This window comes from Esox lucius, chromosome 11 (genome assembly GCF_011004845.1).
Source record: "Esox lucius isolate fEsoLuc1 chromosome 11, fEsoLuc1.pri, whole genome shotgun sequence".
Lineage (NCBI taxonomy): Eukaryota > Metazoa > Chordata > Actinopteri > Esociformes > Esocidae > Esox > Esox lucius.
Window position 1 is genome coordinate 21791878 of NC_047579.1, and position 24197 is coordinate 21816074.

Sequence of the window (24197 nt, forward strand, 5' to 3'; positions counted from 1 at the left end):
AGCTGAAGCCGGGTGGTAGGAACAGGCCACTCCGCGACTGCCTGTACCTTCCCTGGATCCATCTGGACGCCGCCTGCGGAGATGATAAATCCCAGAAACGGAACAGCGGACCGATGGAACTCACACTTCTCTGCCTTCACGTACAATTGGTTCTCCAGGAGCCGTTGGAGAACCCGACGTGGGACACGTGTTCTTGGGCTGAGCCCAAGAATATCAGGATATCATCCAGATAGACAAAGACGAGGTCATTCAGCATGTCCCGGAGGACATCGTTGACGAGGGCTTGGAATACTGCAGGGACGTTGGTCAGTCCAAACAGCATTACGAGGTATTTGTAGTGCCCGGTGGCCATGTTGAATGCGGTTTTCTTCTCATCGCCCTCCCTTATTCGGACCAGGTGGTAGGCATTGCGCAGGTCGAGTTGCTGAAAACCACTGCCCCCTGGAGGGGTTCGAAGGCCGACGAGAGGAAAGGGAGAGGATAACGGTTCTTGACCGTAATGTCGTTATGGCCCGGTAGTCTATGCAAGGGCGTAGCGTCTTGTATTTTTTCCCCACAAAGAAGAAACCAGCGCTGGAAGAAGAAGATGACGGCCATATGATCCCAACCCGAGGTGACAATGCAACATATTCCTGCATGGCCTTGGTCTCCGGTCCGGACAGAGAGTAAAGGCGTCCCCTGGGGGGCAACGTGCCTGGGTGGAGTTCGATGGCACAATCGTAAGGCCTGTGTGGAGACAGAGAAGTGTCATGGGCTTTGCTGAAAACCGCTTTAAGCCCATTGTATTCCGCAGGAACCGACGTGAGATTGATGGCTTCCTCTGGTCCAGAGAAGCTCGATGATGTCGGTGGCAGGGCGGCTTGTAGGCAGTGAACATGGCAGAAGGGGCTCCAGCCTGTGATGGAGCCGGTGGACCAGTCGATGAGTGGGTTGTGCCGACAGAGCCATAAGTGACCCAGTACAACAGGGACCTGTGGCGAGTTCAAAGGCAGGAATTGGATCATCTCCCGGTGATTGCCGGTAATGAGCATGGACACCGGCTCGGAGATATGGGTGACACACCCAATAGGATGCCCGTCCAGGGCAGTGGCATCAACAGGGACGTGGAGAGGGCGAGACGAGACGTTCAACTGGAGCAGGAGGGTGGAATTGATGAAACATTCGTCAGCCCCGGAATCAATGAGGACTTGGACAGGTAGAGAACGGGACCCCACTATGGTAGTGGCATGGAGCAGACGCCGGGCTGTGGGTGTCCAGGGAGTAGATAAGCGGCTCGCCAACAATCCTGTGGCTATTGGTGAGCCTGGTCTTTTACTGGGCAGTTTGCCACAAAGTGACCGGGGCCGCCGCAATACAGACAGCTGCGGGAGAGGAGCCTCTGTTGGCGAACAGCAGGTGTCAGCCTTGCTTTACCCACCTGCATGGGTTCGGAATGGGAGTGTTCGGCAGCGGTCGGAGAACTCCGGGAGAACTCGGATGGCAGGGCAGCCTCAGGCTGTATACGTTGTGGAGCTGGGTACTCAGAGGGAAGTGAAACGCCAGAGTGATGGCCTCTCTCCCAACGGCGTTCCTGTATCCTACTACCGATCCTGGTGGCAAGGGAGATGAGGGCGTTCACATCCGTTGGTAGATCCAGAGCAGAGAGCTCGTCTTTGATGGTCTCCGACAAGCCTAAGAAGAACGTGGCTTCGGGATTCCAGGCGCTATCAGCTGCCAGGGTGCAGAATTCGACAGCATAGTCAGCAACGCTGCGGGGACCCTGACGTAAACGGAATAAACCCAGAGCGGCCTCCCTGTCCGACACCGGGGAACCAAAAACCTGCTTGACCTCCGTGGAGTATGCCTCCAGGCTGCCACACACCGGTGATTGCAGTTCCCAGGTGACAGTCGCACAGGCCAAAGCCCTGCCTGTCATCAGAGTCATGAGGTAGGCCACTTTAGAACGTTTGGTGGGTAATGACGAGGGCTGTAGCTCAAATACCAACGAGCATTGCTTCAGAAAGGACCAACAGGTCTTGGCCTCGCCCAAGAACCGTTCCGGTGGCGGTAGTCTGGGTTCTCGGAGGGGAACAGCGGCAGCTGTGGGGACCCCTGGCGTGGTAGTGGGGACCCCTGGCGTGGTAGTGTTTGGGCCAGCCGTCCCAACTGCTCTGTGATTGCCTTGGTGGCTAGCCGCTGGGCGTCCCTCTGTCTCGCGAGTTCGTCCATGATGGAGCGTAGGGCTTCTTCATGCCGTCCCAGGGCAGCTCCTTGCAGGGGTATGGCGTTCTGCATACGCTCCACGTCCGCTGGGTCCGTCATGGCCAGATCATTCTGACAGGGTTGGGGGTGTGGAACCAAGTGTGGACACAGAGTCAGAGAGGAGGTGTCATGCACAGACGTTTATAGTGGCGATAGGCAGTCCCATAGTCGACAGGCAGGCAGAGGTCAGAAAGCGAATCGGGACACTAGAGGTACAGAGGGTTTGGCTTGTTCGAGGTCGGGGACAGGCAAAGTTCGTAACGAGGTGGTCAACAAGGCAGAGGCACAGGGGGCAGGCAGGATCGGGGTCAGGGACAGCAGGAGTTCGGTAACTGGGAAGGCAGAGCAGTGAACGGGTAACAGGAGACAGGTAACATGGTAGTAATCGCTGGAAATGCATGAAAAGACAATACGATCTGGCAGCGGGCGAACAGAAAACAGGCATAAGTAGACAAGCGGTAACAGTAACATGGGAGCCACATGGTGGGGGGGAGGGAGACAACAGCGAGACAGGTGAAACCAATCAGGGCGTGACACATAGAACAGTGCAAACTGGCTCTAACCAGAACAACTGAGTTGGAGGACAAATACATTAGTGTGTCTAATCGAGAAACAGACACCTCACAGGTCCTCAACTGGCAGCTTCATTAAATAGTGCGGATATTCTAACCATCCACATGGACTGTTCTCTATATTCATACTGATATTCTAACCATCCAAATGGTCTGTTCTCTACATTCATACTGATATTCTAACCATCCACATGGACTGTTCTCTACATTCATACTGATATTCTAACCATCCACATGGACTGTTCTCTACATTCATACTGATATTCTAACCATCCACATGGACTGTTCTCTACATTCATACTGATATTCTAACCATCCACATGGACTGTTCTCTACATTCAATAGCAGCCACTCCTCCAACACACTGTTCATTCCACTAAATGTTTCCCCTAAAGGGACATCTCCCTTCGACTCTGAAAGTCCATTGAATATTTAAATACTATCTAAAGCAAACAGAGATTGCAGAGGAAATCTTAAATTCTTTAGTAGAGAACTAGTTGAAGGTTGTTGTTTTTTGAGCTTTTTAAAGATTTTTTTTCACCTACAGTATATTGCGCTATATCCATGCTTTGTATGTGCCAAGCACAAAGAGGGACTGAACAAATTGCCAATAGAAATACATAGAAATAAGGTATGTTCTACCAGTCAATACATAAATTCCAAAAGTCTGATAGATGTAAACGATTGTAAACGATTATAAAACTGACATGTAAACAATTATAAAATTAAATTACCCTCCCTTGGACTTGGTCTTGGACTCCCAAGACTGAAATTAAAAAAGCATCCCCCATTTCCCTCCTTGTCTCATGTTAAATTCCAATCTCTGCTTAATGCTTAAGGTTAGGATTTAAGATGGGTAAGATGATCTTGGATCTTTACCTAGGGAAACCTTCAATCTGAACCAACATCAATAAGGAACACAGATGGAAACAGGTAATTATGTAGGTACTAATCTGTGTCATCACTGATTCACCCGTTTCTTCAAACACACAGACACACACACACACACACAGGTTCACACTGTTTGAGATTGATTTCACTGACCCCTGAGTTTTCACTGAAGGGTTCAATTTGGGTTAAATTGTTGACACCTACCAGATCATCCACAGATGTAATTACAAAATTCCCAGTTTGCAGAAAAAGGCTCTAGACTCCATCTGCAAACAGCAAGCAGGATTGATGGCTGCAATGTCAGAAAGTCAATGTGGACTATTTCACTAGGGGGCACAATTAAGCATCATTATGGTGGTGCTTTGCCTGGAGTACTGCTGAGATGAGGGATATTATTATGCTGCAGGGTGGATCCGTGCCACAGTCAATTTAAAAACCTATTAATGGGATGGATTACAGAAAAATAATGATTAGGAAGTGTATTTTTCCTTGCCCCTCTATTGTCATTTATGCTTCCTCTTCTCACAATACTGACTGCCTTTCCAAACTGGTATAATTGATTGAGTAATTATGTTTGACTATTTTAAAATCATTCCACAACAAATGTGGATACATTCTATTTAAAAATGTGGATATTACAAATAGTTAACAAGTTACATCTTTTGTGGTCCTCTTGAAATGTCAAACAAGTTGAACTTTCACAGCTGAATGCTGAATTGCAGTACCAGGGGCGTAGGTTTGATTTAAAATGTGAGGGGGACAAATATTTTTTGCAAATGCCCATGGTTTTGAAATGGGATGTTCATATAAATGTGATGGCCAAGGATCCCCATACATTTTGTTGTATGGTGTATGTGCGCTGGTGGACACAACATATTTTTGATTCAGCTAGAATAAACATGAAAAATACTGCCTTCATCTATTTCATTTAATATTACTCAGTTAAGATATTGTCTGTAATGTGTGCTTTTAGTGAAGATTTACTACACAGTCGTCTGTATTTCAATGTGTGTGGCTGATATAATGTGATCTACATATACATATTTCCTGTTCTGTACCTGAATTTCGCAACCTCACCTCCAAAGCTCTAACACAACCCTCTGGCATGACTAGACTAGTTGACTCAACGTCCTTCTGGTTCTCTTAATAAATGTGAACATTCAAGATATGGGCTATACATTATAACCTAAATACTTCTGTATAAGTTATCCACTTTTAAATACTACTGTCATGCATCCATATTTCACCTCAGCTCCTCCCTGGCCGTCTCATCCAACTGTGACTGGGACCCCCGAAAAAGGAAAATGATTGCGATACTGTTGGCTTTTACTAGAACTTTCTGACAAAGCTGAAGGTTTTCATTAGTTAGAATGACCTTCAAGAGGAACATGGCTTGAGCAGAGTGAGGACGAATGTGTTCAATATGACATTAACAGATTGCTCCACATTAGGTTGCAATGTCAAAAGCAGCTACCTGTATAGGGAACTACATGTAACGTTAGCAAACTTTTCAAGAGATTACCTATTAAACAGTTTAGTTAGCTTGCTATAGCTTCTAATGTCTCATAGTTAGCTAGTTGTAGCACTTACTATGTCTTTAAATAGAAAATAGGCCCATATGTTTAAATTAGGGTTGTCAAAATACCAGAAATGTTGTAATCGATACCAATACCAGTGAAATTCCACGATTCTCAATACCAAATTCGATACCACAAAAAAACATAAAAATTCAAAACAATCAGTCCCATGTACTTGAACATACACTCCTTTAATAAAAAAACATTTGAACATTAGCAACTGTCCCATCCATGTTTCCCATGAGTTTTTGTCGTTTTTCCTGTGCCTCTGAAAAGTTTCTGATATTGGTTGGCTGTGTATGTGTTTGCTGACTTTGCTCCTGCCTCTCCTCGTCGACATCCTCCTCTAGCTGATACTGTGAAAGGAAAATTATGAAATTTCAGGTATAACACAATAAATGTAAAGAAAAAAACAGCAGAGGTTACACACACACACATACACACACATAGACACACACACTCACACCTCAGAGTGCAAGCAGTAGTTAAAATGTACTGACATGGTGACAGACCGTTAGTCCAGAAATATTTATTTAAAACTTTATATTTTGATGACAGATGACAGACTGAACGGTAAGGACGGTAGCCTACTGCTACGAGCTATGGTTACTTTACGGTAGCCTTTACGGTTTAGCCATTGCAAATGTCATATGGGACGTTGTTGGCTAGGCTACACAGCAATGCCAGCTGTCTCAAACAAAAATAATGGTAACCTGTATTTCAGGATAAGGATACAACAACGATAACACTTTCGATAACATGAAACCTCAATTTAAATGTAGATATACTCTTTTACATAAAGTTATTTGATCATTCATATAAAACTTCCATAATAGGTATTTGCTTTCAGAAAATTACATTCACATTGTATGAAATTACTTCCCAAATGAAGTCCAACTTACATGACTTCTCAATTGTAGATTCTGAATTTCACAGAATCTGACATATTTCCTATGCATATTGCATGAGATGCATCTCCCTCTGACAGTTTACAGATTACTTCTGTCCTATAAAATCTTAAACATATGTGTTATAGATCAGTACATCAAGGAACATCCTGTCCCCCCCATGAAACATTGGTGGTATGCCCGCTTTATTGGGATCCGCAGAGGATACAATGATGGTTCTATGTGCCTTGAAGTAAAATCATCATTTATTACTACAGTTTGACAAAAGCTTGCAGAAAAAACCAATGAGCCTCCTTTCCTGTTTAATTCGCATTGGATGCAATGAGTTGTGCATAGGCAGGCTTCACCTTGAAATGCAAGTTTTTCCACTGGCTCGCCATTTTTGTTGAGCTGAGTCACCTACCTGGATATTTTAGTCGGCAGTTACTGTATTGAACCAGCTTGAGTATTTTCCTGTGGTGTTCTCTAGTTTGAATGATATCCCAGTGCCAAACAGGCTGCCAACAAAGCAACATGTTTCAGGACCAAATCTAAAGGCAGCGAAGGCAGTCACTGATATATTGCTTCTTCTTACCAAACAGCAACCATCTGGGTGCTACAAACACAATCTTGCAAAATGCTTCCAAAAAAGCAAAATAAAAATGATGGGAAAACCACTGGATTCATGTGAGAGCAATTTTTTTGTTATTATGAAGCAGATAAACTATCTGTAATGGTACTCCTCTGACCTAGCAATACAAAGTTACATTTGATCAATTGTGGAGTAATTGACTATTGTGCTTTGAGGTCTTCATGTGTGGCTACACAGTTGGCATAGTGTCATGTTTCACATTTTAGCAAGGCAAAGAATGAGGGAAGTTGATGGTAAGCTAGCTAGCTAGAAGACCTGTAATAAGTGTTGTTCTACATTTTAGGAATTGAGTTATGTTAATATTCTGGTGAGAGGAGTAGCTTGTTAGTGAGGACACTGGCACTACTTTTCATATCCTTGCTAACTTTCCCCAATAGTGTTAAAACAACTCTGGGACCAGATAATTTTATTGTTTTGGGAAATATAATATATTGGATAAAGAAAACATTGAGTTTACACTGTTGGATTCTGGTCAGTATGGATGTGTGTCGACTGCACTCCAATGCGGATCAATAGTCAACAATCCATGTGCAGCTTACACAATACAGTAGGCCCATGTCATAAACCAGATGAAAAATGTAATGTTTGCACACACATTCTTTCTAAAATAAAGGAAGTATCAGTAATCTGATTACAATATTTTTACTGGTAATATAATAGATAAATTGACATTTGTTTGTACTCTCCAACCTTGAGGATGATTATATGGGCTTGTGTGTCATTGAGCTTTTTATTATTTCCCTTTTGGCTTGCCCTTGGCTGCAGAGGAGTTTTATTAGTGGTGATGCTAAGTGTATGTTTATGGCTTTGTACTCTTATCCTTCTGTCCACTGCACTCCCACACTCTCTCTCGCTGTTGCTTCCTGGGATTCAATACAATCTGTGTAATACTGTACAGCTGTGAGGAAAAAATTGTTGGTTGTGTAGGGCATTGCTCTGTAACACACTTTGTTTTAACTCCCGGCCTCTGTCTTGTTTCCTCTGTCAAACAACACTTTATTGTTCCCCCCCTCTTTACCTGTCTAATCTTTTCACCCACTTTTCTCTCTGCCCTTGGCTTCTCCTGACCCTTTTGTAACTTTCCCTAAGCTGTCTGCATATTTCTACAAAAAGATACGTCTGTTGCTGTACTCATTTCCATTTTTTATAAGTACATTATTTTTCATCTGCCAGCTCACGGCCTCTTTGTTCAACCTTTATTCTATATCTTATTGGATTCAATCTCCATAACAATCCTTGTATGTCTCCAGATAATATTTCAAGTGTTTTTGACTCCCTATCATGAGCAACTCTTCTTTATTCTCAGTAGATTGGATGCCCCTATTTGTTTATGCTGACCTTTGTCTCATCTATGACTCTCCATTATTGGCCCCCCAACTAACCAACTAAGGGCATGAGACTTTGTGTAATGTCTGTCCTCTCTTTGTCTTTCCTCTACTTCAGGCGTGGCTAACTGAGATCCATGAGTACGCCCAGCAGGATGCAGTCCTGATGCTGCTGGGAAACAAGGTGAGGTTTCTGATCCCAGACAAACAGTCACCTGCAGACAGCAGATAGCAACATAGACACAACAACACAGAGACCGGACAGACAAGACGGGACAGACAAGACACCATTAAAACAGACTGATACAACAAAAACTAGCAGACAAAGCCCCAGCTCTATCCAAGAGATGGCATTGTTTTGCATGTGACTTTGTGAGTTACGGGCCAAATGTTCCCTACTAGACAATTTAAAAGGTGCTCTTAAGTGGGATGTCGAGACATTTTTCAAATTACCAATAATGAAAAACCCAGAAAGCATCACAGTCCTTCCCAACAGATCCTAATATATGGTAACATCGGGTAAGACCCCCCCTCTCTCTAATTATAAAAAAAAAAAACACAAACTAACGTATTTAAAAAAACCTTTCCACCACTAGACTTGAGAAACAAAAAATATCCCATGGTTCTTCAAAATATTGTAAGTTATTCTATTAAATAGATTTTGTGATAAGTAGATCAATTGTTGCATTCAATTGTTTATAGAGAAATGTTTTTCTTGTTTTTGAGTAGTTATATGCTAGGTCTGTATTTTGGAGATGCCACCCCAAATGGAGCGAGACATCCAATGGTTGATAATTTGTTTCTAGCTGTAGTTTAGGCATTGGCTAGCCCAGTTTCCCAAGTCAAAAAACAAGTACATTTTAGTGTATTATTTTGAAACCACTTAATTTAGCACAATAAATATTCTTAAAATACAAAAAATGTGTCTAAGATGAGGTTGGCCCCACCACAGTGTTAAAAATATCATAAATACCCAACAGTATTACAAACTAATAAAAAACATTTGGTCATACATCTAAGGACTGCTGTCTTTACAATCTGTCTACTGTAGCCGTTCATTTTCCTTTATCATTTTTTATGCCTGAGCATGGCAATCTACGCATAGTTTCTTTTCCAAACTTTGCATTTTTTGTGTCAGCAATTAGACATTTATCTTAGGGGGATCTCTTCCCTGAGTTACCTTACTTTTTATGTCTATCAGCAAAGGATTACTTTGGTGGTAAAGCTTTACTTTTATCATCTCTGTCTATCTCTCTCTCCCCAGGCTGATGCCACGCAGGAGAGGGTTGTGAAGAGAGAGGATGGTGAGAGGCTAGCCAAGGTAAACTTTAAAGAAATGAGATGCCTTGTTACTGAGGAATGATGCTGACAGTCACAATCAACTGTCACAATAATAAACTCACTCACATACACACACAAACACACTTGCTTCTCGTTTGCTGTTTTCCTGTTTGATTTTCAAATTAAATAGTAATAAGAACACAGGTTTACTACTTTAACTAGAATATGTAAGTACTAGGTGTACACTGACCTACAGTAGGGTGACGGATTGTTGTCCTATTTAGATATTACCTAAAAACTTTTCACAATTCTTCAGGGTGGATTTCTACTCTTTTTGCCGGACCGCATAAGCGGAGCAGTCCAAGAAGAGTGAATGTCTCTTACTGAGTGAGTGAGGGAGTCACTGACTGACTGAATGACTGCCCTTTGTTAAATAGTGTAGTGGTTAGAGAAGCAGACTTGTGAGCTATAGGTCCCAAGTTCGTATCTCCTCTCAGGCGAAGCAAAGTGCGCATTATAAATTATTCCGTATAGACGAAAACTTCGCTGGCTAAAACAATTAGTATCTACATTATAGTAAGTCTGAAATAAGACAGTTTACGGTTATATTGCGACTGTTTCTGGTGGATTTTTGAAGTACGCATCTGTGCATGTGTTTTGGATCAGGATTGACAAACACATTTGCTGGCTTAACATAGAGTAGTTACGTTATAGTAAGCCTTAACTGAAACTGTATACGGTTATATTGCAACTGTTTCTGGCATGGAAAAGTTAATCTTCAGTCTCGCTAGAAATTGCTCAATTCTTATGATTATTCCTAGGAAGTTAGTAGATACTAGTAAGCCTATTACTGGCTAATAAGCTGTTAAAACGGCCAGTGGCAAAAGCAATACAGTTCATAGACGCTATGGTGGAGGTAAACTTAATAAGAAACTTTAGTCAGTTTAATACAATCCTCAATGGAGTCTAGCGACTGTTGAAAAGTGTAATGCCGTGGCGTAGTGGTTAAAAATAGTGCCTTTATTGATAGTTATTGTATAAATGTCACTCATGAATGAAAGAAAAATGTATGTTGTTTTGCCATGAAAGAAAAAAGTTAGTAGATACCGGTAAAGCTTATTACTGGCTAATACGCTGCTAAAATGGCCAGTGGCAAACGCCATACATAGACACTATTTGTGGTGGAGGTAAACTTAGTAAGAAACAGTCAGTTAAACTGTATCAATGTCATTCAAGAATGGCTAATTAACTATTAAAACGGCCAGTGGCAAAAGAGGATTTGTTCAGGATACAGACAATAGGCTTTACTGACACCCAGCAAATAAACATTTAGTTTGTAAGTGGTTCACATTTAGTTCAACTAAATTTCACTATAATGCACTCTTAGGTTGAATCCAGATGCACTGAACATTGCCTAAAAATTACTAAATTAATTAAAAAAACCTAAAATCAAGACTAGACATAGAAATCAATGGCTTGAAAGGCATCATATGTGAATTCTTGCTTGCAACCTTGTTGACAGCAGACCGACACTTCCAAGTGTCGAGGGAGACCAAGGATTAGTTGTGTGGAGGGGGGGGGGGGTGTGACATTGAAATGGTTGCAGCTGTAGTGTGTGGGGATCTGCTGTAAAATCAGCAGGAAGAGGAGCAAACAGAGATGAAAGCGCAAAATGAGATCTGACCATGCCTATATTTCCATTAGTATTACAACCCAGTCAAGTACATGCTGCTGCTACTAAAAGCATAAACCCAGAGCTAACTATTTCCTATGAGTTATTAGATGAGTCAATACTCTGGTGCTGACTGTTGAGACTAAGTCCCCACACACACAATTCCTAAGGTATTCTTTGTCTCATACTTTAGCTTGCATTTTGAGATATCCTCTGTGGGATTAGGGTAAACAAAACAAATGTTCTCATTTATAATGTTTTCAAATGAAGGTACATTTCCAGCAGCAGTACCCAACCGCTCAGGATAGATGTGTTGTAGTTCTGTTAATGTGCTTCATTTCCCTGCGGGACTCTGTTGCTGTGACTTCTGGGTGGTGATGGTGAATGTTAAAATTAGTGCATGCACATTATAATGTTTTGGTCATTAGTAGGTGAGTTACAGTTAAAATACAAATATGATTTGTTACAGTTGTTCCAGCATAAAAATGTTCTGAAAATAGTTACCTAGTCCCAGACATGCTTTTGCTCGGAACAGTACACGTTGTGTTACCCACCCGAAACATGGATCAACAGTGGCTCTAAAGAGCATTCACCCCCTTGGACTTATACTGTGTTGTGTTATTCAATCAGGAGTGTTTGCCAGTGATCACCAAAAAGTCCATAATGTCAGAGTAAAAAATGTATTGTTCTAAATGAATTCCAAATACTACACAAAAAATAACTGATTGCAGTGTTTCAGAGTCTGGTGTAGCACATCCCATGGTGACAGGGGGTCGAGACCCGGCTCAGCTGACTGTTTGTACCCTTCCTCGTTGTCTCCCTCTTCATACCTGTCTCCTGACCTCTGCTTCCTGCTTTCCTGACATAGAATAATAAAAACAAATACATACTGTATATGTGCATTTGGGATGTAGAGTTAAAAAAAGCACATTAATACAGTGCTTCATCGCCATATCAAAGAAACTCTCCGTGACCCGGTATCTGTCACTGGGAGCTGACCGGCTTCAAAAGATATTGAAGTGGATGCGAGGATTGTTCACCCAGTCTGTTTTCTTACAGGAATTTGGAGTTCCCTACATGGAGACGAGTGCAAAGTCTGGCCTCAATGTGGAGTTAGCCTTCACTGCTGTGGCCAAGTGAGTTTACGTCTACACAGTGCAGTATATTTAACTCATGGGGTCAAGGTGGATTTTATGAAATTGCTTATTTTATTTATTTATTTATTTTGGCCTGGCAAGAATTAGCTGAAGGTTGATGGATTTACTGTATGTGTTAGGTCCTCCTATATAAAATACTGTTCTCTCAGTGTGTTGATTAGTGTGATAGGTAAGCTTCTCTCATTTCCTTTCTATCTCTCACTTTCTTTTTTCTCTCACTTTCTTTATTCACACTTTCCACTTTTTTTTTCCATCCCTCTTCCTTTTTCTCATCTCTTACCTCATTTCTCAGAGAGCTGAAGCACAGGTCTATGAAGGAGCCCAATGAGCCCAAGTTCAAGCTCCAAGACTATGTCAACAAAGAGATGAAAAGTGCCGGGTGTGCATGTTAGAGAAATGTGTGTGTGTGTTTGTGTGTCTGTGTGTCTGTGTGCATGTGAGTGTGTGCTTGCATAACAAGGTAATGGGTGACATGGTCATCTCTGTAAAATTGAAACTAAATTCCTTTCTACTGTTTAGGTTAAGGATTACCGTTTAGAATAATGTTCAATATCAGTATGCATGAGAATCTATTACGTTAGTGGTTAGGGTCAGGTATATATTCCAAATGATTAACTTGTAGGTAGCATTAAACAGCCATATGTAACATATGGACTGCACTTCAGTCAGCAAGGTTTTTGCCCCAAATCCCTTGCATTTTCCTTTTGAAAGTAGATGCAGTTTAATTGCAATTTTAGGTGCCCCCTCTGCCCTTGATTTAGCTTGACGGTATAAGTTAACAACTTTGCAGGGTTGATATCACCCACAATTTAATCCAAAGCAAACTGGTCATGTGTCTAATGCTTGTGGCCGCAAAGTGACAAATTTAATCAACTCAACAAAATTTTTGTCAGACTCAAACCACATAGTTAAAACAGAATTCTAAAATAATGTCAGACAGAAGTTTAATAATAAAATGAGCCTGCAATTGCAATAAATCCTATATCCTGTCTTTTAAGAAAAAATAAACCTCATCAAAAAACTCTACATTTTATTTACGAGGTAATTTTCACATGCCAAGTCTCGATAAACAAATGCCTGTCATAGAAGTAGGCATGTCAATCTAATTTTGTGTTACATTGCACCAAATCAAATTTTATGTCATTTGGCATAGGTATTCAACCCTCTCTTCAGAGACTAGCTGTTATGTGTCTACATAAACTTAAGAAATTCTATATTTCTGACCACTATAGTGCACAAGCTTCAATAAAAATTTTTAAATTTCAACACATGCCTCAAAGGTTTTAGAAAGCTTTTTGAGAAAATATCCATCACTACACAAATGAACAATTCATTGCTATTGGCTAATGTCACTGTACTTAAGATGGACAGAGTAGTAGTCATAGAAATAAAAATACATGGCTATTATAGTTTTATCTGATGTCCCAATAGGTCCGCCATCGTACGTTGTGATCAGTTCTGAAAGCCACTAAACACTAGTCCTGGTGGTATTCTGTGCAGCAGCAACTTGCTCCATAAAAAGCACAATTGATATTAGATAGGTTGGAAATACTTTTCATGTTTCAGTAATATTGTGGAAAAGCAACATTTTTATATCCTTAATTTTGTATTTACTGATCAATGAACAATAAAGCTAACCATAGCTGGGTCAAAATTCTGTTTGTTTTTTAAATTAAAGGTCTCAGCTACAGTAGCTTGCTACAGTGAATTATGAATCAATGTTGCAAAAAATGTATGCGCAGTAATACATTTTTCATCAAATAATGTTATTACTAATTGTTCAGCAGATGGCTATGTTGGGTAGTTTTTCCTAATTGGTTAGCTAATCCTAATTTCTGACCTCCATTTACTACACTACCGTTAGCTTACCAAATTTAATTAGCATGTTGTAACTACATAGTTTAGTGTACTGTAACTAAAATAGTAATTTATACAATTAAATTATAATATTTATATGGATATACAATACATACATATACTATAATGTCAAGTCACAGTTTGTTTTCATAGCAAAAAATACATAATACGTTTGTGTAATAATGTTTGTATATTGCACTATATTTGAAGTACTATTCTGTGTCTTGTATCCCTACATTAGTTAACATATACACATACCATCTGAATGTCCCAACAGAAATTGAGTCTCATCAGACCAGGCAACATTCTTCCATTCTTCAACTGTCCAATTTTGGTGAGCTTGTGCAAATTGTAGCCTCTTTTTTCTATTTGTATTGGAGGTGAGTGGTACCCGGTGGGGTCTTCTGCTGCTGTAGCCCATCCGCCTCAAGGTTGTGCGTGTTGTGGCTTCACAAATGCTTTGCTGCATACCTCGGTTGTAACGAGTGGTTATTTCAGTCAAAGTTGCTCTTCTATCAGCTAGAATCAGTCGGCCCATTCTCCTCTGACCTCTAGCATCAACAAGGCATTTTCGCCCACAGGACTGCCGCATACTGGATGTGTTTCCCTTTTCACACCATTCTTTGTAAACCCTAGAAATGGTTGTGCATGAAAATCCCAGTAACTGAGCAGATTGTGAAATACTCAGACTGGCCCGTCTGTCACCAACAACCATGCCACGCTCAAAATTGCTTAAATCACCTTTCTTTCCCATTCTGACATTCAGTTTGGAGTTCAGGAGATTGTCTTGACCAGGACCACACCCCTAAATGCATTGAAGCAACTGCCATGTGATTGGTTGATTAGATAATTGAAGAAATTTAAATTGAACAGGTGTTCCTAATAATCCTTTAGGTGAGTGTATATATAATATACAGAGGGGAGAACAAGTATTTGATACACTGCCAATTTTGCAGGTTTTCCCACTTATAAACCATGTAGAAGTCTGTATATATATATATATATATACACACACAGTATCTCACAAAAGTGAGTACACCCCTCACCTTTTTGTAAATATTTCAGTATATCTTTTCATGTGACAACACTGAAGAAATGACACTTTGCTACAATGTAAAGTAGTGAGTGTACAGCTTGTATAACAGTGTACATTTGCTATCCCCTCAAAATAACACAACACACAGCCATTAATGTCTAAACCACTGGCAACAAAAAGTGATTACACCCCTAAGTGTGTAATCACCTGTGTGTGTCACCTTGTGTCTGTAACAAGGCTAAACTTTCAAGGGTATGTTAACTTTTGATCAGGGCCATTTGGGTGATTTCTGTTATCATTATGATTTAAAAAGGAGCCAAACAACTATATGATAATAAATGGATTCATTTGATCACTATCCTTAAGTAAAACATTTTTCAAAATCAATACCAAAATTTCACAATTTCTGCCAGGATATGCAAACATATGAGTACTGTATATAGTGTTCTATTTCCTGTGGTACTAGTGTTCAGCTCAATTGTTTCTCCTTATAATGTTGACAATGACAATAGTAGGTATGGGTTGTTCCAGACTTATGATAAGGTAGGTTAATCAATTGTTCAAAAAAAATGTTATGTTCAGTGTGTTTTAGTATGTTTCCCTATTGTGACTGCAGAAACCTTTTTGACGTACTGAGTTTTTACTTTGATAAGTAAATATCTGCCCACATTACAAAGGTGCCCTGAAATGTTCCTGAGAGTCACTGCTGAGTTGATGTTTAAATAAGTCTGCCAAACAGGTTATAGAAACTCTGCCCATTCTTCAGCAGCTTAAATTAAAATATACAATGTGTGAGCATGCTTGAGAAAACAAAGCATAATTCTAACCCTAACCCAAGAACAGTAGGCTAATATTTAAGATAATATTTCCATATTTCGGGTATTTAGCAAACACTGACATGTTATTGACACATTTTAGGTAAGTTCTATGTTCAGGAACAAATATAAATACTTTTTGAGATTCAATATAGTAACCCTTTGGTAAGTAGTCAGATGCCATAACTACTATACTAACTGCTGCCTGCCTGTTGCCTTCCGATAACAAACTATTGAAGACGGTTATACATTAGTGTAATATGTGATATTTACATTTATTGGCTGATTGAAAAAAATGGGAAGAGTTGCGTTAACCCTCAGTAGTCTGTCCAACATCAGCCTTGGGGCAGCAGTGACTCCCATGCACATTTTAGGCCACCTTTGTCCTTTCTGCAAAAAAATCATACTATCTACCCTTTAAGTTACGTTGAGGCTTACAGGAAACTATGGTTGACCTTCGATGGCTCCATAGTCAGTTCATTTGACTGGATTTGCTCTAAACACCCCCTTTTATGTCCGATTTCAAGACACTTATAGACGCTGATCAGAGGTGATGCCTTTGACATGTATGCATGCATTTCTGTGTCTGTGGCAGTGTCTGTGTGTCACACCCAAATGAACCTATCCTTCCTCTACAAAAGGGTGTAGGGGGTAATTAAACCCACCAGTTCAACACTTCCAAGAAGTGTTGAACTATGCAGCCTCCAGAAGTGAGGTGGAATCTCATAAGGCACTGCGTTGTTTTTAAACTTGCAAAATTTTACATAAAAGAATGAATCGGCATGCGTAATTATATGACACATGCATTTGTTTATGTATGGTTTCAAGACTTGACACCGCTTATACAAACAAAATACCTCCTAAATGAAGTGTTCAATTGTTAATGAGGTTTAGTTCTTTGAAAATGATTGGAGGAATTACATTTTAATTTCATGGTTGTTTTATTTATTAAAAGTGGACCATGAATTGCATCATTCAAGTCACAAGTGTGACTTGAATGATGCAATTTGTTAAAGTTGTTAAAGTTAATTAAACCCTTAGCCACTCTGTGAAAACCACCGTCTGAATTTCATCAGCAATACATCACCATAATCAGGCCACATGCTGTGTAGGGCATTATTCAGTACCCTCTGAAGGAATCATTTCTATCCATATACCTTCCCCAATGCTTCTCTTCACCCCTCCAACCTTCCTATTTTTCTCCAACTCCATCCACCTCTCCTGTTTTCTGGGGACCCACTGCTCTACTGGCCCACCTTATTCTGCAGCTGTGATTGTACCCCTATATCCAGCCATGTCTTTCTCTGACGTTTTGTTTGACCATGTCAACAACTAAACTGTTCCCTATGTAACCCATAGAATGACAACTTTTCAACACACATCTTAAATTATTCTAGAATCAACCAATCCTTTGAGCCAGAGAAGGTATATATTGTCCTGGACCTCCCCCATACTGTTTAAAAAATGGATTTTGCCAAATCACTGTCTCATGATCTTTCATTCCTAGCTAAACTTCACCATCTATTTTGCTTTTCCTCTTTGATTCTATTTCCTCCATTACTCCAGCACTGTCCTAAATGGTCAGACTCTCAGTTGTCCGGCTTGATCCAAAGTGGTAATGACAAGAGAGAAATAAGGAAGAATGCCAAGCACAGGTCGTATATATTGCTGTATGTTGTATAAATAATTGTATATATCTTATGTAGTCAAGTCAGATGTCATTTATCAGAAATCACACGTACAGGCTTTGTCAGCCAACTTCATCTCACCAGCAATCTAATGTCATACAGTGGTATTTATTTGAGAAAATATGCATGTCCTGAAGGTCACCTATAAGTGAATATACAGAAATATATTTTAACATGGATTTAAAGACATTGATAATGTTAGTAGTAAAAGGTATAGTGTCTTATTGTTTATCTAAAAAGTCAGTGCAGAATTCCAATAAATCCAAAGTAAATAACATTTTCTAAATAGCTTATGATTAATGTTTTCAAATGTGAATCTACTCTAGCTTGAAAACATAGCATTTAAACTAGAGAGTATGTAGAGTCATGTGTAACAACCGTTACAATAATGAAGAAAGTAAGCCAGTAATATTTTGCAATATCTTTATAACAACATTATTGTTTCATGTTGTCATTATGTTTATTACATGTCAATTCCGTTTTTAAATAGTTTTTTGTATTCACCTGGTGATTTAATGGTAATAGAAATTAAGACTTCATGTTGTGATGTAATTTTCAACATGTATTTCTCAATCTTCATGAACTTTAAATGTATGTATTACCATCAACATCCATAAAATAATAATATTAAATGTAAGGTATTTACATAACTCAACTTGTCTAGATAATGTATTGCTACCTTTATTAGATGTTTTACTTTTTAGTGTGCAACAACATTCTTCTGAAATTAAAGTTAAAAACAATAAAGAAAATGTGGATCTAGCAAGCCTTAAACATAGAGAGTATATTCATTTGGAAAGAATTGTACATGAATGAAGAAAATAAACCATTAATACATAAAGTATATTAGCATTATCTTTACCACAAAATTTGTTTCAGATTTTTTGTAATAAACATGTGATGTACTATATATAAAGTGACTGTCACATTTACATTTTACTCCTGTCGTAAAATCTTCTAAAATGTTTACACTCTTTATTTATTAACCATAAATTCCCGAAGTCATGCTGTTCAACTGTTTTCTTTTATCATTTATCATAATAACATGTTCACCAAGTATTTCTCAAAGATTCTTAATGTAATTTGAATTTGTTTATTATCATTTACATACATAGAAACACAATATTAAATGTACAGTATATACATAACTTAAAATAGATGACTAGGCAATGTATTATTACCTTCATGAGATCGTTTCCTACTTCTAAGTGTGCATTTGTGCAACAACTTTCTTAAAAAGATAACTTTATCGCTTTTGTTCAGGATTTTCTCAATGAAGCCCATTATCTACTTCAGCAGAGTCATATTAACTTGTGGATAACATTCGTATATATGTCCAACCAGTATGAATTAAGTTAGTGATAACTAGTGTTTTTGTGCTATGTTAATTAGCATTTTCTCACAAAGCTAATTCTAATTAACTTCATACCGGACACAGAGACATACAATTGTTTCCATAAGTTAATCAGACTTGAAGTGTAGAAAAGGAGCTATATTAATATAAACCTGAATTGCCCCTTTAAATACAATAAAGATTAGACAAAATACTTGTCATTGTTTGGCCTCTTCCTCAAAACTAATGGTTGAACATATTTGTGTCAGTTAAATAGATGACAAATCTGAATTTTGGTGTGTTCAAACCTTTGACTTTGTCTTCCTCTGCTGATAAGTAACCAAGAGAACCTGAAGGAATGATGACATCGAAATCAACTTGGGTCATATTCTGAAATGCATTCTTCTTTCTGTATAAATAACATTTACAGGCATATTTAAAATTGATTTTATCACTGGAGTCTTCCATTAAGTAATTCAGAATTCATGTTCAGTCACAGTTATAACATTCAAACAATCACATTAGTTTCCTGTACCTGAATTGCTAGGCAGTGTTTACATTCACAGCACAAATCCATATATAACTACGGATGACTAATTTGCACCCTCCCGTGGGCTCACCACCCACAGGAGGGACCATAAGGGGCCGGTGCGAAGAGGATCGGGCGGCAGTCGAAGGCAGGGGCCTAGACAACCCGATCTCTGGACACGGAAACTAGCTCTAGGGACGTGGAATGTCACCTCGCTGGCGGGGAAGGAGCCTGAGTTGGTGCGTGAGGTTGAGAGGTTCCGATTAGAGGTAATCGGGATCACCTCTACACACGGCTTGGGCTCTGGAACCACACTCCTTGAGAGAGGATGGACTCTTCACCACTCTGGAGTTGCCCATGGTGAGAGGCGGCGGGCTGGTGTGGGTTTGCTCATAGCTCCCCAGCTCTGCCGCCATGTGTTGGAGTTTACCCCGGTGAACGAGAGGGTCGTTTCCCTGCGCCTACGGGTCGGGGATAGGTCTCTCACTGTTGTTTGTGCCTACGGGCCGAACGGCAGTGCAGAGTACCCGACCTTCTTGGAGTCTCTGGGAGGGGTGCTGGAAAGTGCTCCGACTGGGGACTCTATTGTTCTACTGGGGGACTTCAACGCCCACGTGGGCAACGACAGTGACACCTGGAGGGGCGTGATTGGGAGGAACGGCCCCCCGGATCTGAACCCGAGTGGTGTTCAATTATTGGACTTCTGTGCTAGTCACAGTTTGTCCATAACGAACACCATGTTCAAGCATAAGGGTGTCCATCAGTGCACGTGGCACCAGGACACCCTAGGCCGCAGGTCGATGATCGACTTTGTTGTCGTCTCATCTGACCTGCGGCCGTATGTCTTGGACACTCGGGTGAAGAGAGGGGCGGAGCTGTCAACTGATCACCACCTGGTGGTGAGTTGGATCCGATGGCGGGGGAGGAAGCTGGACAGACTCGGCAGGCCCAAGCGTACTGTAAGGGTCTGCTGGGAACGTCTGGCCGAGTCTCCTGTCAGAGAGATCTTTAACTCCCACCTCCGGCAGAGTTTCGACTGGATCCCGAGGGAGGTTGGAGATATTGAGTCCGAGTGGACCATGTTCTCCACCGCCATTGTCGAAGCGGCCGCTCGGAGCTGTGGCCGTAAGGTCTCCGGTGCCTGTCGAGGCGGCAATCCCCGAACCCGGTGGTGGACACCGGAAGTAAGGGATGCCGTCAAGCTGAAGAAGGAGTCCTATCAGGCCTGGTTGGCTTGTGGGACTCCTGAGGCAGCTGACGGGTACCGACAGGCCAAGCGGGCTGCAGCCCGGGTGGTTGTGGAGGCAAAAACTCGGGCCTGGGAGGAGTTCGGTGAGGCCATGGAGAAGGACTATCGGCTGGCCTCGAAGAGATTCTGGCAAACCATCCGGCGCCTCAGGAGAGGGAAACAGTGCCCTACCAACGCTGTTTACAGTAGAGGTGGACAGCTGTTGACCTCAACTGAGGATGTCGTCGGGCGGTGGAAGGAGTACTTCGAGGATCTCCTCAATCCCGCTGACACGTCTTCCATTGAGGAAGCAGAGGATGAGGGCTCAGAGGTGGACTCGTCCATCACCCGGGCTGAAGTCACTGAGGTGGTCAAGAAACTCCTCGGTGGCAAGGCACCGGGGGTGGATGAGATCCGCCCTGAGTACCTCAAGTCTCTGGATGTTGTGGGGCTGTCTTGGTTGACACGCCTGTGCAACATCGCGTGGCGGTCGGGGACAGTGCCTCTTGGATGGCAGACCGGGGTGGTGGTCCCTCTTTTTAAGAAAGGGGACCGGAGGGTGTGTTCCAACTATAGGGGGATCACACTTCTCAGCCTCCCCGGGAAAGTCTATGCCAGGGTTCTGGAGAGGAGAATACGGCCGATAGTAGAACCTCGGATTCAGGAGGAACAGTGTGGTTTTCGTCCGGGCCGTGGAACACTGGACCAGCTCTATACCCTCTACGGGGTGTTGGAGGGTTCATGGGAGTTTGCCCAACCAATCCACATGTGTTTTGTGGATTTGGAGAAAGCATTCGACTGTGTCCCTCGCGGCATCTTGTGGAGGGTGCTTGGGGAATATGGGGTCCTGGGTCCTTTGCTAAGGGCTGTCAGGTCCCTGTACAACCGAAGCAGGAGCTTGGTCCGCATTGCCGGCAGTAAGTCAGACTTGTTCCCAGTGCATGTTGGACTCCGGCAGGGCTGCCCTTTGTCACCGGTTCTGTTCGTAATTTTTATGGACAGAATTTCTAGGCGCAGCCAGGGGCCGGAGGGTGTCAGGTTTGGGGACCACACAATTTCGTCTCTGCTCTTTGCAGATGATGTTGTCGTGTTGGCCCCTTCTAACCAGGACCTTCAGCATGCACTGGGACGGTTTGCAGCCGAGTGTGAAGCGGTGGGGATGAAAATCAGTACCTCCAAATCTGAGGCCATGGTCCTCAGTCGGAAAAGGGTGGCTTGCCCACTTCAGGTTGGTGGAGAGTGCCTGCCTCAAGTGGAGGAGTTTAAGTATCTAGGGGTCTTGTTCACGAGTGAGGGAAGGATGGAACGGGAGATTGACAGACGGATCGGTACAGCTTCTGCAGTAATGCAGTCGATGTATCGGTCTGTCGTGGTGAAGAAAGAGCTGAGCCGCAAGGCGAAGCTCTCGATTTACCAGTCAATCTACGTTCCTACTCTCACCTATGGTCATGAGCTTTGGGTCATGACCGAAAGGACAAGATCCCGGATACAGGCGGCCGAAATGAGCTTTCTCCGCAGGGTGGCCGGGCGATCCCTTAGAGATAGGGTGAGAAGCTCGGTCACCCGGGAGGAGCTCAGAGTAGAGCCGCTGCTCCTCCACATCGAGAGGGGTCAGCTGAGGTGGCTTGGGCATCTTTTTCGGATGCCTCCGGAACGCCTTCCTGGGAAGGTGTTCCGGTCCCGTCCCACCGGGAAGAGACCCCGGGGAAGACCTAGGACACGCTGGAGGGACTATGTCTCCCGGCTGGCCTGGGAACGCCTCGGTGTCCCCCCGGAAGAGCTAGAGGAAGTGTCTGGGGAGAGGGAAGTCTGGGCATCCCTGCTTAGACTGCTGCCCCCGCGACCCGGCCCCGGATAAGCGGGAGAAGATGGATGGATGGACTAATTTGCACCAAATAACCAAGAAAATATATCACTTATCAAGCCCCCTTCCTGTTCTCTTGGACCCATGTATACCTGTTTCTAATGTGCATGTTTTGTCCTGATCTTATCTGTCTACAATAATTATCAGATTGCAATGTCTTTCCATAATTTACACCCGTCAAAAGATGTGGCTGCATTGAGAATGTGGACCAAATCAGTACAAATAACAGAGAAACAGGTATAAACACAGTTCGGTGTGCATCCTCTCTAAGGGTCGAATCCTGGTCATTACCTTGTCTGTTGACACATAAGATCTGAACACAATCTGATCACAACGCGTGTTTTTATCTTTTATACAAATGTTAGAATGTGGACACAGTCAGAGAATGTGGACAAAATCAAGTGTGGAACAATGTTAGGTATAAACCAGGTATAAACTGGCCTTTAGAGAATGATGTTTGCACAGAACTATAAAGTGTCAATCTTTGTTTTGGAGTTACAGCCTGCTAATTATTTACTATGGTCCTTTCACATTCAGTGAAAGGACATTCAGAGTTCCCATTGGCCTTGAAATGTTTTCTTCAGTCCAGTGTCAGAAGAGAATATTTTTTTCACTATCAAGTTATTTTCCAGCGCAAAAGCAGCATTTTGCATGGAACCATATCTGTTTTTGCTGTTTTGCTGACATAACAATCAGCCTTTGGTAGCTATCAGGGAATCTGCAAAACAGCAACAACATATTTGGGACCACGCTATCAAAACATTTTAAAACACTAGGTTCACATCCCACCTTACTGAAAAATTCAGTTCAGGTACCACTTTTGTAAAGTTGAAGTTATTTTCTCACTTCAGCACCATGATTGACGAGCTACAAGAGACATTTGCAGGAAAAGTGTTTTGTGTCTGAAATGGAACCCAGGTCCCTGAAGTGGGAGCTTTGTTGGGAAAAGGGTACTACTGCAAATACACACTTGAGTCCAGCATGGAAAGCCAGGTAATGTAGACGTTTTAGAGAGTGAAGTTGGTGCAAAGCTGAGTCTGGTAGATAGATGAGGCAAGGTGGGTAGACGGCGTGCCTGTTTCAGCATGGCCAGCGCCTTCGAAAGCTTTGTAGTTTACGTGGTCGGACTGCCTATAGTTTAAGGACAGATCCCAAAATGATAGGCTCTCTTTCAAACAACTGATATTATGTTGGGCACGGGAAAACAGAAGATTATGGCAGTAGGACAGTACAGAGAACATCCTCATAGTTATTTCTCTGGGTGATATCACACTTGGCCTTTAAACTCATTGAACTTTTGATTCTTATTACTGTATTCATCCTGGTGAAAAGTCTAGCCTCCTGTCCAAAATCCTGAATTCTTCTTCCTCTTCATCTAAGAGCTCTACAAAGCACAGAGTGGAATGTCCACTCTCAGGGCTTGTGCTTAAAGTGGGCCTCCACTGATGAGAGACATTGAGACAGACAGAAAATGTGAGAGAGACAATGTCAGAACACAGTGGATGCATTTACAGTATCTACCAATTTCACAACCTTAAGATGAGTCTCAAATGTACTGATGAATACTCTCCACAATGACAAATTCTTAGGTC

The 24197-nt window shown here is 41.8% G+C and overlaps 2 protein-coding genes across 4 annotated transcripts in view; one reads left to right on the forward strand and one right to left on the reverse strand.

Annotated features, from left to right (window-relative positions):
• Positions 1 to 14408, forward strand: part of LOC105027500 (ras-related protein Rab-26) — a 151154-nt gene extending 136746 nt beyond the window's left edge. Inside the window, exons 6-9 of the mRNA XM_010899623.3 lie at positions 8264 to 8329; positions 9410 to 9466; positions 12158 to 12234; positions 12548 to 14408. Of these exons, the coding sequence (XP_010897925.1) occupies positions 8264 to 8329; positions 9410 to 9466; positions 12158 to 12234; positions 12548 to 12647 (300 nt within the window). The 3' untranslated portion in view covers positions 12648 to 14408. The remainder of the gene's footprint in view (positions 1 to 8263; positions 8330 to 9409; positions 9467 to 12157; positions 12235 to 12547) is intronic.
• Positions 14409 to 22635: 8227 nt separating this feature from the next.
• Positions 22636 to 24197, reverse strand: part of LOC105027499 (arf-GAP with dual PH domain-containing protein 1) — a 36118-nt gene continuing 34556 nt past the window's right edge. For all 3 annotated transcript variants that reach the window (XM_029123752.2, XM_029123750.2, XM_029123751.2), the window contains one exon: positions 22636 to 24047. In XM_029123752.2, the coding sequence (XP_028979585.1) occupies positions 24019 to 24047 (29 nt within the window). In that variant the 3' untranslated portion in view covers positions 22636 to 24018. The remainder of the gene's footprint in view (positions 24048 to 24197) is intronic.